The sequence below is a fragment of the Pteronotus mesoamericanus genome, unplaced genomic scaffold, assembly GCF_021234165.1.
Source record: "Pteronotus mesoamericanus isolate MK-2021 breed Mesoamerican mustached bat unplaced genomic scaffold, CSHL_Meso_final scaffold_31, whole genome shotgun sequence".
NCBI classification, from domain to species: Eukaryota; Metazoa; Chordata; class Mammalia; order Chiroptera; family Mormoopidae; genus Pteronotus; species Pteronotus mesoamericanus.
The window spans coordinates 5,942,254-5,957,731 of NW_026555312.1; the positions used below are offsets into that span (position 1 = coordinate 5,942,254).

Here is a 15,478-nt window from a genome sequence, read left to right on the forward strand (position 1 = left end):
GTACAGTATTAACAATACTCACCATGCTATCCATTATATCCATAGGAAATAATTTTTAAATATTAAAATATTTCTTACTAGAAGAACATGTAAATGGTCTCTGGAAAATTATAACATATAATGGAATATTTAGGGCTTGCTATATGTAATAGACTGCCAAGACTATAGAAAGTATAAAAATGAATAAAGCATAGTTCTTGATCTTAACAGACTAACATTTTAGTTGGGAAAGGTAAGACTCAAGCAATTCAGTTTCTATACAAGCTAGAGTATGATAGCTGCTAATAGAGATTTAAAGTTCTGGGGGAAACTAGAGAAAAAAATAATTCTTACTGAGATAAGAAAAAACGGGGGAGATTTTGGGGGAAGAGGAAGGGTGGTGGTGGAGGAAACTAATATTTATTGAGGGATTATTATGTGTTAGTAAGTGAGCCCTGCATTTTACATGGAGTATATCATTGAATTCCTCAAAATGGCCCTTTGAAGTTGTTGTTCCTGTTATATAGGTGGAGAAATTGAGTATCAAATAAATTCATAATGTATCTAAGATTAGGTAGCTGGTAAATGTCAGAGTTGGCATCCAAACACTGGTGGTTTGTTTCTAGAACATTGGAATTAGACCTTGACAGGAGAATGGGGTTTTGACAGTCAGACAAGAAATTAAACAATGAGTGGAGAGTAAGAGCGTTTAAGGAAGAGGGGGAAAACAAGAATAAAGCACAGAAATGTGAATGTTTTTGTATGGCCCGGAATTAGCGTTAGACCAGGGAGGCTTGATTAGAAATTTTGTGGAGTGTAATAGCAGAAGATGAGGCTGAAAAGGTAAAGGATGAATTATGTAAAGTCTTAAATGATTTTTTGTAGAGTTCTGTAGGTATAGAGTCACCAACAGTTATTGAGAGAGTGGGTGATACTATCACCTCTATATTTCAAAGAAAGAATTGAAAACTATATGAAGAGTAAGTTGTATGGGAAAGACATTGGCAGCATGAAGACCAATTAGAGGACTTCATAATATTCCAGGTGAGAGATGTTGAGGGATCTAGTTGTATTTGTAAATTAAATCTAGAACTTAGGAGAGGAGAAGGACTAAAGATACATTTGAGTATCATCTGCAGTTAGGTGATATTAGAGCAATGAGTCAATTGTATCTCAATAAGAATGGAAAAACAAAACGATCATTCTGAAGGAGGAGTGTAGGATGAGATGAGAAGAAACCTGTGTCATTCTGTGTAACACGCATTTAAAGGATGGACAGAGGAAGAGAAGAAGCCAGTGAGGATTATGAGACAGAAGGGGTGAGGAGAAATAAAAAGAAAATGTATCCTCCAGGAGGTCAAGAAGGAAAAGAGGATTAAGGAGTGGTAAGTCAATAATGTCAGATGTTAGAGTCAAGGAGAGCTGATTGAGTCAAAACCGAATTTAGAGGTAGAAGCGCAAGTTAAAGATGTATTTCTATTTCTAGCTCAGATGGGTGGGAGGACAGTGATGCTGTGAACTAAGAGAAGGTGGAATAATGTGTCTGGATGGGATTATAATGAGTTTGATTTGGGGTATGATGAATTTAAGAATATTGAGGAATATTTCCCAGCCTTCGATTAAACATATTTCATATAGTGTGTGTGTGTGTGTGTGTGTGCGCACGCGCGTGTGCGCGGGTGCTCATTTAGATGCAAGAAATGAGAAATTTCTTTTGTTTTCAATATTTCAAATGACTTGAAGGACTGTCTCCATAAATTATAAACTCAATATACTTTATCAGATTATCTTTAATCAGGTAATATTTAACTAAACTTAAAAGAGATGTGAATCTTTTCAAATTAGGCTGCATGTGAGTCCCCAAAATTAGATGAAATTATTTTATCTGGGAACATATAGAATGAATATTTAATTTTATGGCTTCCTTTTTGTTTTCAGAGAAGCACTCAACAAAATGAAAGATGTATATGAGAAAAATCCACAAATGGGAGATCCAGGGAGCTTGCAGCCTAAATTAGCCGAGACCATGAATAATATTGACCGCCTGCGAATGGAAATCCACAAGAATGAGGTATATTTGTTATCTAGCAGTTGTCTGAGATAAATTTATTTGTATAAACTTCATTATGATAGATTGATTTTTGCTAGAATTATCTTCAAATGTTTATTTAATTTTAGGGTTCATGATCTAAAAGTAAGGTATATGCTATATAATATTTAGCCTTTTGTTGAAGGTTTTTTAATTTAAAACATTATCTAAAACTGAACATTTAAACTATTTTTATTAGCTATAAAGTTGATCATTGACCAAATTGGAATAAAGGTTTCCCTTCTCTAAGAATTACATAATCATAAAAACTCGAAGCACATTTTAAATGTAGAATATCTTATGAGCTTTTAAAAATATTTATTAAGCTCAGTTTTACCTATTTTTTTCCTAAGGCATGGCTCTCTGAAGTTGAAGGCAAAACAGGTGGGAGAGGAGACAGAAGACATAGCAGTGACATAAATCACCTTGTAACACAGGGACGAGAAAGGTCATTTTTTTGTATTTTATTTGTATTTCTTCTTTTCCCCCAAACTTGTCTCACTTTTTTTTCTGAACTTCATATGATTTTTTTTTTCTTCCTCTCTCATTTAACAAGTCTGGTTTTTAATAACATCAGTCTTTTGAATCTAAATAATTTTCTGTTTCTTTACAATAGCTGTAGGTGAAGTATGAAATTTCATATTGCTGCTCAGTTCTAGTTTGTCATGCATCCAAAAACAGAGGTAGGAACATAGAAAAACCTTGGAGCTACAGTCTGGAGGCATAGGCTCCTTAGGCCTGGGAAAGTTCTCTCAAAGTAGGTGGAATTGGGTAGCTAATGAAAAATTTAACTCATCTTGCTCAAAGTTTTGCGAAGAAAAAAAAATGTATATTGTTAGTTTGGAACAGAGCTTCCAACAGGCATTTTGCTAAGCTTCCACACCATTTGTGGCATTTCCCCCTTTGTAATATATATGTGTTTTTCTTTTTTATAATAAAGTGCAACAGATGAGACTTCACCTTAGAGAAGAATATGAGAAATCATGGTTTACTACTTAATTACACTATAATTTGAGCAAGTTCATTTTTAATGCTCTCTGAGTCCCAGTTTCCTCAAATCTAAAAAAGAGATTAAAATACTCCTCATACAGGATTATTAGTAATAAATGAAGTAATATTCATAAAACACCCAGTAGTAAAATACACAGTAGTGGTAGTTCCTGACAATATTACTTCCTTCTCTCCATTATCATTTTTTGAAAGAGTATATATATATATATCTTCAGTATATCTCAAAATATACTGGGTTTTGTTATTATGTAAAACTGAGATTTTAATAATTTAACTTATTTGGCTTGTGTTGTTTAAGAACATGTCTTCTAGGCATACTGAAAATGTCACTAATCATGTAGATTTTCCTATTATCAAAATTGTACTTAGTAGTTTGATTCTTTAGCAAAATTGTTAACTTTTTTCTCTTTGATATAAAAAGTTTTAAAGAAAAATAGTGCCTTTGGATTACACACTTTTTGGGATTTTCTAAGTTACTAACTTGATAATATAATTAATTGGAAGTTAACTTTACTAGGAGTATTTGGGTTTTTAGTGACAGAATGAAATAGTCTACCCATACTGGCTTAAACAAAAACGAGATTTTATTAGCTGATTTTAGAGAGAGCTTAATGTAGGAGTTCAGATGGTACATCCTCAGGACTCAGTTTCTCTCCACCTCACAGTTCTGCCTTCCACTGTATTGTCTTCATTTTAAGGCTTCACATGGTAATCTTTCAAAGCTCTAGGCTCATATTTCTCCAGGATGAAGTCCAGTGGAAAAGGAAGGGAGCTTCTATTTCAACAGTTCCAAGCAAAGATCTCCGTGCACCTCTTACATCTGATTGGGTTATAGGCCTGCTTGTGAACTCTTCACTCTGACCATATGAGTGCTGAGCCCTCTGGAGCCAGGACAGAACAATTCCACCTGAAACCTGTCAACTGAACATGGGTCGGGGTGGGTCCTGCAAGGAATTTTAGGGTCCTCTTGCCAAAAGAAGGGGTGATGAAACCAGGATGATGAAAAACAAGCATCCAATACATCTTTACAGTTTCCCTGAACCTGGTGATAGTGAGACATATTTACTGAACACAATGCTATGTTTCTAGAATATTATAGTCTTTTAAATTTTTAATTTTAGGAAATTGAAGAAGCCTTTTGTTTTAGAAGCAATACACACACATACGCATAGTCTCAGTGTTTAAGAAAATAAAGGTTTAATATGGAAATATATAATTAATACTTAATTCTCTGAACTGATCCTGAGATCGCCTTGTAGATAACACAAAAAATTGCCATGTTTGAGATACTTGATCAGAGATGATTTTATGTCTTATAGTCCTGAGGGAAGTTACACTGATGATGCAAACCAAGAAGTTCGTGGGCCACCTGAACAGCATGGTCACCACAATGAGTTTGATGATGAATTTGAAGATGACGATCCCTTGCCTGCTATTGGACACTGCAAAGCTATTTACCCTTTTGATGGTATGATTTTTCTAATATATATGGTAAAATCGGCTCCTTAAAGTCTACATAAAAGAGTCATGCACTTTTGTGTCCTCAGCTAAATAATTGTCAGATATATTCCTAGTTCATTCGTATGAATATTTTTATTCAACTGTATTACAAATACAGAGATTTTTCTTCCATACCTGAATTTGAAAGAAAATTACCAATGTTACCAGCATCCTAATACAGAATTTCCCCCCACAGATCTTAATAATATTACATAGAATCATTAAAGTGGAAGCAATTTGAGCATGTAGCCCGACCTAGGAAGTAAGAGGCTGGTAGATGTCACTTCAAGCCTTTCCTTGTAACTTTCTAACACTGTAAGACAGGTACAAGGCAAATGGCACATCTGAATTTCTGTTACCATATCCTGACTCTGTAGGCCACATTTTCAGGTGAGAGAAGAAGGGAATACGGTGTCTTCTGACACTGCCATCTTTTCCTCTGTGATAAATGGATGACAAACCATGTGAGGGGAGGAAGCCACTGTGGTCCTCTCCTGCAGATTTTTAGTCACCTTTCCCTCTCTTCTGGGAAAAAGACTGAAAAGTCTTCAAATCACAGAGGAACGCAGTAACATCTTTACAAATAAGTTGTAAAGTGGTATACAGTTTAAGGCACCATCCATTGTACTGGTTTTAAAAGTCAGTAAAGTCTTTGCTTACTCCTCTAAGAAAACAATATTAAATATGATCTTGCTATAATGTAATCTTGAGAATAGGAAAGGATCACCAGATTTGAGCCGGTATTTTTTCTCTTTGCTCTCTTTAAACTAAATTTTTTCTACCCTCTCACTATCTTGTTAACTATTTTCCTGATCCACATTTTATGAATTTTGTAGATAACAATACCACTCAAGTTTGGGAAAGAAGTCGAAGTAGCAAAATAGGAGTTAGAATACCCTTGCAAATCATACAATATTGTGCCTTATACTTCATCTGTTCCATAGGGGTCATATGAATGCCAGCCTCACAGCCTTATGGTGCAGTTCAAATGAGTTAATGTATATGGAAGTGTTGGGTAAACTACAAAGTATCGAAGAAATGTTACTAATGAGAGTCAGTGGGCCTAGGTTCATTGAAATCTAGGAGAGTTTCATGTCCTTTTGTGAGTTGTATTTGTAACTTTTATTTGAAATTATTGCTGTGCTTAAATTACGCTTGTACTGTGAAAATTCTCTTCTAGGACATAATGAAGGTACTCTGGCAATGAAAGAAGGTGAAGTTCTATATATTATTGAGGAAGACAAAGGTGATGGATGGACAAGAGCTCGGAGACAGAACGGCGAAGAAGGCTACGTTCCCACATCATACATAGATGTAACTCTAGAGAAAAACAGTAAAGGTGCAGTAACTTACATCTAAACTAACCAGGCAGCTTTGTAATATGTATGCCGTAGGAACGATAGCTGAAAATGAAAACACATTCAACGGGTGGGAAAACATAAGAAAACTTAAAGGGCATCCAAGATTTTATTGTTCACTATGTGAGCTGAATGTAGGCTCGATCTTAAAAATGTGACTATTACCACAAGAAACTGTTCTTGTTGACGCTTTACCATTTGAGTGATGTTGGTGTGAAGCTTAATTGGTGCCTTTTGCTTTATGTCCTGCTTGAGTCTGTGTGAAGGATTTGTGTTTTTCTGCCTTATAAATCGTAGAATTTGACCTATTGGGCAGGAATCCATAAATAAAAGCTCTCCCACAACACATAGACACATACACATACTTGGCTTCAGAAAATACAGTGACTGTAGCGAATTCAAATAAGTAAAACTGCTCTGAAATGCTATAGAAAATTGACTCCCAAAAGAGTGGTTTGGTATAGGAGTTTGAATTTAGCTACAGTCTCCAAAAAGACTAATAGTTGGCTAATTGGATAAAATAGGAATATAACCATTTTCATTTTCCTCCTTATTCTTAACTTTGGTTCCCTAAAAGAAGAGAATAATTACCTAGCACAAAATCTATTATAGTAGTAAGTGAATCAAGAGACCTGCAAAATCATCTGGTCTATCTCTTAGGTGAATAGAATGGCTTTCTTTTGAGACCTGAAAATATTTTCAGGCTTACTAGTAATTTTCAGTAATGTACAAGCTTCCTTCCAAATTAATCTAATGCTTGTATTTTTTACTTTGAAAATGTCTTTGGGGAAATATCACTTAGTGATTATTTAGCATTTAGCAGTTATCATAGGAAAATAGACTTTAAATGAGCTAAGATAGAGAGGAAATCTTGAACGGGGAAGTACTGGCACATCTTACTATGAAAAGAAAGACAACTTTTTTTCCTGACTGGGTTGGAGGAAAATATCTGTATTGCCATTTAGCATTGTCCTCATTTTAGCTGAATCATCAATTATTAGGATAGATTGTTTTTTCCAATTAAGTTGGGAAGCCGCTACAAGATTGGTCTTTGATTTTGCTCATGTTCCAGATTTTTCTGGTATTTTCAGTAGCTGACTATAAAATGATTTTAGGGACATTTGGGACGGACACTTTAAACTGAACACCCTTTTTGGTCTTACCAAAGGTCTTCAGTAATTGTTCTTTTCTTTTTCCTCCTGGACTGCAGGTTCCTGAAGAGGGTTTCTGAGGAAATGGGCAAGATGTTGAAGGAGGTTACATGCAGCTGCTTTTGGGGGGGAGGGTGTTAGAGTTGTCAGGCTCAAAGAGAGAGTGAGAGAAGCAAGTTGCATGCGTGCATGCAGACATCATTATTTTTTACTAACTTCATTAGCATTTCCATACATTGTTTTAAAAAATCACTGTAAATCCTTAAAGTCCTCATTCACAGTTATTCACGTGAAGGGGGGGGCAACAACAATGGCTAACATTTTTCCATTTATTTTACTGATGTCCAAATCGGAACGAATGCAGAGCTGTGATTAAATTTGTCTTACATTTGGCTGTCCCACCAGGACCATGTCTGTCCCAGCTCTGTTTTAATTGGCTTTTAGATCCATTGTCTGTTAGAACCCGTGCCATTTGTCAGTGTCTGCCTGCGCCACTTCTGTGTTTGCTTAACATCCTGTTGCATGTCTAGAGTGATTGGGCTAGATTTTTCAGGCATGTTGTTAGAAGCCCTTGTTCTTGTCAAAGCTTTAGTTTTGTTTTACATTTGTAGTGCAAATCGCTTTGTCAAACATCTCCAGCACTAATGTTTTCATCTTAGTGTTTGTGTATGCTGCTATAACTTCTCCACTGCAAAACATTCCAGTTTTGGCATTATGAAGAAGTAGTTTGTGAACCTGAAGTATTTATGATAAGAAAAAGAAAACATCTCTGCTCTAGCCTACAGCCCAGTTGAAAGAACTCTTTGAAGCGTGATACATCTTCAGCACCTCAGTCTGGGAAGAATCTATAGTTAGCACTGAAATCCTGGCATAATAAACACAGAAGAGACTCACCACCTCAAGACAAAGGACTGTTGTCAGAAGTCAGCTGCTTCCATTCAAATGCTGCCTTAAACTAGAGTGCCTAAATCTGTTGATTGCCAACACTACCACTACAGTATCCCACAAAGGGCTTTATGTGTCAGCTCAGTGTGACCTCTTTTAACTCTGCAGGGCTGCTGCAGCTGCTGGTGTAGCCTTGGTACGTGGCTTTTAGAGCTCTACCATGTTTGATGGTGCATCTTCACATCAAACTAAAGACACTTTCGAGCCCATTTGACTTTACTCAGTGTTTTTATAAGACATTTTATGGACCCCCCCATTGTCTTTTAATTTGGGGTTACCATGCTATCCTTTGATTATTGCAGTGATTGTCTGTTTCTAAGTGATGCTTTTGTTTGAACCAGATAAAAGTTAGTGAAACTTTGTAATGATTTATGTGCACTTTTAATTGTAAAATGAAAATTTCTGTATGTTTATACTTGTAAATATAATTGTCGTTAGTGCCCTATTGCTCATGTTGTCCTGCCTCGCATTCGTGGTTCTGTTAATGACTTGTATCTTAACTAATTTCTTAGTGCTGTTCAATAGGGAGATGAGCGGGGGTGGGGGGTTATTTCTACCAATGGAAGCTTCATTAATTTGGTTCTTTACTATTTTGAGGGAAGAAAGAGAACGTGAAATGGTCTGTGTATCGTTGGATTTTAAGCAATATTTCTAGAAGCTGTGTGACTGCTTTAATAACTTTTGCCCAGTGTTATTTGAATCGTACTACCAGTTATACTAAAGCTAAATGACAATTGTGTGAAAGTTAATGCCTTCATAAGATCAAGTATGCCCTTGTTACACAGCTGATATATAGTGTATTACTTTTGAGGCTAGTAAACTATAAAGTTTAGATTTTGAATCTCGTTACAGGGTTATTTATATAATGTGACATTATTCAATACTGACAGACTACATAACGTAGTTTTAAATCCTAGTGCTATTTGTATTTTAAAGGTTAGCAATGAGGAGGAAATGTGATCTGGCTGTGTTTGTCTTCTGTACAAAGCCTGAAGTGCTTGTGTTTTTTTGGCTAGTAGCCACAGAGGGCAAAGTTTAAGGTTTTCTTGTAAGGACTAACTGTTCTTTTCAAGCTACTGTTTGTTTTTCTAAAAGCAGGATTTGCTTCCGTAGGAGGCAAGTTCCTTCATGTGGAATAGTGCAACCTGTATATGGGCTATTACAATAGGAAGGATATTTGTACTTGCACAGTTTAAATCATTCTGAATTGTCAAAAAAAAAAAAAAACCCATTAATTTTTTCCAGTAATTTTTACTCTTTGTGCACATGTTGATTTCTTAATGGTAAATGCTTTGTTTAAGATAGTGTTCTCTGTTGAGAATATTTTCATGGAATAAAACAATCTTTTCATGGTCAGTTAAGGTATATAGTGTGTTATCTCTTATTGCTATGTGAACTAAAGGTTTTGTTCCAGAATGCTAAATTCCAGATAATATGAAGTAGATGGCAAGTTACATAAGTGGAAGCATCTGTTTGGGCAACCTTTTTTGTAAAGCAGTTCTGGAAATTTTATTTTAGTTTTCAGTTGCATTCACTGTTTCCTAAAGGAAAAGAGTTAATATTTCTTTACAGTGAATATAAATTGAGTGTAATAATTTGGATATTAGGGTTCTAAAATCTTATACAGTGGCTGTGTTGCACAGGCTTTACTTTTGCACTGTGATCCTCTGCATCCATAACAACCCTCCGTGTACCACATAGTTTGATCTAGCCACACACTGGTCAGAGTTTCCTGTGGTTCTGCCCGAATTTCTAATCAGAGGGAGCACACTTGTCTTCTGTTTGTCATAAATAGTATCATATCTGTCATTTTCAGAAGTCTTAATTTCAGAAGATTCAGCTTTTTAAAAGGGCCCACATAAAACTGAGTAGTTATTTGATTCTAAACAATGAGGGATTGTAATTGTTGAGATGAAAATTTGGAGATCCATGCCAAGCTGGAAGTAGGGACACACACAAAACAAAACAGCAGGAAAACTGTGTCAACCAACTAAAGGGCTTTAACTATCTGAACTAAGATCAGGGAAGTCAAATCCTTCTTGGTTGGGAAAGATAACTCCTCATAATAATATTTTAAAAAGCAAAAATATCTTTAGACTTGTTGCAAAGGATTTTCTTTGTGAGGAAGGTATTATTTTAAGTGAAAAATGAAACACCAAACCTATTTCAATGAACTCATATACCTGAAATCAAATATATTCCTAAGTATAATGACTGTTAGTAATCTAAGAAACTATAGAAAGTATAAGAGATGCCAAAAGATTGGGGGTTGAAGAGTAAATTCAGGTAAATTCAGTAGCTCTTAAAAGTACTTGATAATTTTGTCAGCATTTAGGAGGAAATGGACAAATGACCTAGGTCCTAAGAATAAATAACAAAATTAGCCTGATTTTTTTTTTCTTTAGATACAAATGACAAATTACAGACATAATTATTTTGATTTCAGCACAATTTAAGTTGTGAACATGATTTCTTGACCATTTTTGTGAGTATGATGGTGGTCACATTGTTGTAGAGAATGGGAGGTTGCAACAAGGTGATTTGGTAAACCCACAAGGTCAACCCTGAGAAATTTTTATGGAAAATATATATGTTATGAACCATAATAAAATAAACAAATCTATCACATAATTGAAGAAAAAATTACCATCTCCTCCTTCAAGGATAACCATGAATCCTGAATTTTATTTTTATTGCTTTTTTTTCCCTTAGTTTTTCCACATAGTATTTTTTCCTAAACCGGATTAACTTCCCATGGTTTTGAGCTCTGTAAAGATTATGTCATACTCTGAATGAGCATGGCTGATACTCAGCCAGTGCATACTGATATAGCTATAGATAATGCTAAATATTGAAATATTTCCCTACTGGTTGGCAAACAGTAATTTCGAGAAGTAAAACTAGTTAATCATATAAGCTCTGGTACATATGGTTTATCTCAGAAACCACATGTGACACCCTGTGATGCATTTCTTATTTGAGCACTAAGGACAAAAGTTGAAGGGTTTAACTCTAGATTTGCTAGTATTTCCGGTTTGGCAGTCATCTTTGGTTTTCTTGAGTCGAAGAGGGTCCTGGGTAAGACCAAGCTGAGAGAGACCTCTGTTCATTTTCCAAAGAAGTGCCTTATCCTGCTTCAAGGGGGTACTGGAAGAGAACGTGGGTAGACACAGGTGTTTGGGGACATAACCCCTTGTGTAGTAATGGCCCTTTAGCTGGTTTTTTATTTAGCAACTTATTCTGTGGTGGGGGTGTCCTGTCTTGTGCATCAAAGAGGTGTGAGGAGAAGGAGCCGACCAGGGCTGCTTAATACCCAGTAGAGTGTGCTCTCCAGCAAGTGACAGCACAGCTCCTGCTTTGTTCTCCACCCTCTTCCCTCGGCTGGTCTCCAGATGGGAGTATCGAATTTGTCCTCTCCACCTCCACAAGTCTACCTTTTCCCTCACCTGGGCAGGCTGAGCTGCTCGGACTATTTTCATTTGAGAAAAAGTGAAGTCATTGTGTGACAACTTGATGCAAAAGGAAGGCGATGGATCTAAGGCTGCAGAATTTAATGCCAGAAAATGAGGGTTTGATTATTTTAGAAAGGTTTGGCTTTCAAAAATATCAAGGTAACAGAAGAAGCAGCTTCAGCTGATGAATAGGTAGCAAAGTTCCCAGATGTCATTAAGAAAGTAATTAAGGGGAAAGATTATCTGCCTGAACAGGTTCTTAATGCATGAAAGTTACCGTATTCTGGGAAAAAAATATGACACAAAGGAATTTTATTACTGGTAAGTAAGAGAAGCAAGCACCAAGGTCTAAGGCAGGAAGGGATAGGCAAACACTACTGTTTTGTGCAAATGCAGTCCGATTCATAATCAGAACTGCCCTTATCTATAATGCTGGGGACCTCTGAGCCTTCAAGGGAAGAGATAAACAGCAGCTGCCAGTCCTTTGCTTGTACAACAATAAGGCCTGAACAACAAGAACCCTTTTTCTGGATTGGTTCTATCAGTACTTTGTCCCTGAAGTCAGGAAGTACCTTCCCAATAAGGGACTACCTTTTAAATTTCTTTTGATATTGGACAGTGCTCTAAGCTACCCTGAATTCCATGAATTCAACACCAAAAATGTCAAAGTGCTTTGCTTGGCCCCACACAGTATTCAGTCTCCAGATCAGGGAGTCATAATGACCTTTAAGGTCCATTACACATGGTACTCCGGAAAAGAGCACTATGGGGGAGAGAACCGCAGTAGAACATCAGGAAAGTCTGGGAGGGTTACACCATTGAAGGTGCCATCATAGTTACGGAAAAAGCTAGGGAAGCCATCAAGCCTGAAACAAGTCCTTGATGGAGAAAACTCCAGATGTGCAGTGCATGATTTCACAGGATTTAGGAAAGCCAATTAAGGAAATCATGAAAGAGATTGTGGATGTAGCAACATTTTTAAGGGGGGGGAGGGGTGTGTGTGTGTGTGTGTGTGAAGGGTTTCAATATGAAGATCTTGGAGAAATTCAAGAGCTCATTGATACCATGCCAGAGGTGTGAACAGAACGTGAGTGCTTCCAATCCAATGCCAGATGTTGAAGGAGAAAACAGGGAGTGCCAGGAAGCAAACTGACGTTAGACAATCTGGCAGAAGGGTTCTAATTATTCAAGGCTACTTTTGACTTCTCTTACAACATGGATATAGATACTGAAACTAAAGCAAACAGAAAAAGGATTGGTACCATGCAGAAATATTTTTAGAGAACTGAAAAAGCAAAAAAAGACAAATTATGATACATTTCCATAAAGTTACACGGAGTATGCCTGCCCCTCCTGCCTCCCACCTCCTCCACCTCTTCCTCCTCTGCGCTCCTGAGACAGCCAGACTAACCTTCCTCTTCAGCGAGAAGACAAGGAGGATGAAGGCCTTTATGATGATCCACTTCCAGTGAATGAATAGTATAAAATAATCACCGTGCTGTACAGTCAATAAACTGTGCTTTGTGTGTGTGTGTGTGTGTGTGTGTGTGTTTTTGTGTGATAATCAGTAACTATATGGCAAGAACTGATGAGATATTTTGGTGTCGCCATATTGCTTAACTATTCATTGTGTAAGAGCATCATGTGAAATACGTTTGTTGAAGTGGATAGCCTATTCTTACATACTCATAAGGTGAGTGATGTTTAATATAGAATTAATAATGTATTTTCTTACTGTTTTACAAGTTTGCTTTCAAAGAGTTACATTACAGCATGCCTGTTTCCTAATTGGAGATAGTGCATGTCAGCCTACCATCACAGGTGGTTTTTTTTCCATGTTTCGAATACTGTATTATGAATATGACTGTAATACTGCATACCATACAACTTTTATAATCATTCATTCATTCGTCTATAGGCTGGGCTACCGTGAAGCCATCCTGTGGATTAACACTAGACTACCATAAAGCAATCATATTGCTGCTGCTTCATTATTAGTGCATGAATTATTATACCTGTAAATAAGCATGAATTTCTTTTTCACATTATCTTTTCATTTTTGATTTCTAGTGTTAGTAATACGTATATCATTTAGTGTTTTGTATCATACAAGACTATTGATGCACATCTTGTAAACATGATGTAAACTTAATAGTTACTGGTAACTGCAGTGCAACACTAGATATATTTTCTCTTGATTTTCATAATTCTGTAGCTTATGTTACTGTAAGAATATAGTGTATAATACAGAATATATATTAGCTGTATCCTATCAGTAAGGCTTCCATTCAACAACAGGTTATTAGTAATTAAATTTATGAGTAGTCAAAAGTTATATGTAAATTTGCAACTGCATGGGACGTGGGTGCCCGTAACTTCCGTGTTGTTCAAGGGGCAGCTGTTTATAAACAGTGCAGCTCTGTACATCCATGTGAATGTTTATGGATACGACAGTTTCTCTACGATTTACCTAGGAACGGAATTACTGGGTTGTGGGTTATATTTATTTTCAATTTTAAAAGATAATGCCACATTTCCACTCAGAGTGATTGTGACATTTTTACACACAAGTAGTGTATAAGGGCTGCCTATGCTCCGTTTCCTGGCCAACACTTAGGGGTGAGACTTACCCCTTTCTGTCAATTTGGGGGATTTAAAGTAGCATTTCATTGTGGTCTTAATTTGCTTTTTCCTGATTATTGATGAAGTTGAACATCTATTCATGAACACCATTTGTGTTTTCTGTGAAAAGCCTGTTTATAACATTTGCCCCTTTTTTTGGTTGGTTATCTTTCCATATTCATGCATGGGAAGTTCTCTATGTACTAACGATGCTGATTGTATTATCTCTTGTTGTGTAACCATAGCTGGTGACTGGCTCAGAGTTTCTCAGGAGATTATAGTCTAGATATTTTCCAAGATCACAATCATCTCAAGGCTTTGGGGCTCTAGAGTCCCTTCCAAGATCATTTACATGGTTGTTGACCTCAGTTTCTTTCCATGTGCACCTCTTCATAGGGATGCTCACAACATGGTATCTTGCTTCCCCCAGTGAGTGATCCAAGACTATTTTGCAATTGGTAATGCAGACCAAACCCGGTAAAATGTGGGACAATCCCGGAGTGTGAACGCCAGATGGCAGGGTCCATCTTGGAGGTTGCTTACCATACTAATCTTTTGTCTCTTTTATGTGTTTGTTGCTAATATCGCTCAGTTCGTTCAATTTATCTATGCAAATTGGTTAATGAATAGTTCATTTTAATGTAGATCAGTCTTTCGAATTGAAAGCCTTTTTGGTCTAGTTTAAGAAATTCTTGATTCAACGTAAAAAATATATTTTATTTTTTTATGTGTCAATCATTCTTTGTATAGAGCAGCCTAGAAGACAACCAAATTATATAAAGACATAATCTACAGTAATACAGACATAGTTCCCAGTATGTGCTCTGTGGAACACAAACATCCATAAATATGTCACTAGGTGTTGTTCAAAGAAAGGGTTCCAGATTGCTCCTCACCAGAACAATTCTGTACCAAATGAATTTGAGAAGCCTTACATTCGTAGGATTGTGCAAAAGAGAATACCTATTATCCTTTTGCAGAGCTGTGGTATATTAATTAAAATTGAGAACTTCTGCAGCAAAAACAAATAAGCAAACCAACAACAAGAGCAAACACAAGCTTACAGTTCTCAAACTTGTTTGAAAATGGAATTCTCACAGAACATTGATTAACATCTAATAGACACAATCGGAGAAACCCTGATCTACAATAGGAGACTTTTTACAATAGAGTCACAAAATCTTAGTTCTGGAACAATCTTAGGAAGTCATCTTGACTTTTGGACGGAAGTACAACTTAGTCATCATAAAAGAGGAGAACTTGCTTTTTTCAAGCATGACGGTTTCCTAATTTCACAAATCTGGTTTTAATTTTTTTGGTAAAACATTCCATCTTTAACATTTTTTAGAGACAGAAAGGGGAGAGAAAAAC

General features: G+C 36.3%; 1 protein-coding gene across 3 annotated transcripts in view; it reads left to right on the plus strand.

Moving 5' to 3' along the window:
- Positions 1-9,310, plus strand: part of FNBP1L (formin binding protein 1 like) — a 108,372-nt gene extending 99,062 nt beyond the window's left edge. The window contains exons 11-15 of one of the 3 annotated variants that reach the window (XM_054592153.1): positions 1,918-2,050; positions 2,422-2,516; positions 4,399-4,547; positions 5,760-5,918; positions 7,148-9,302. In XM_054592153.1, the coding sequence (XP_054448128.1) occupies positions 1,918-2,050; positions 2,422-2,516; positions 4,399-4,547; positions 5,760-5,918; positions 7,148-7,155 (544 nt within the window). In that variant the 3' untranslated portion in view covers positions 7,156-9,302. Of the gene's footprint in view, positions 1-1,917; positions 2,051-2,421; positions 2,517-4,398; positions 4,548-5,759 lie in introns of all 3 variants that reach the window. The other 2 variants (XM_054592154.1, XM_054592152.1) reach the window with 2 other exon arrangements.
- Positions 9,311-15,478: the final 6,168 nt, after the last annotated feature.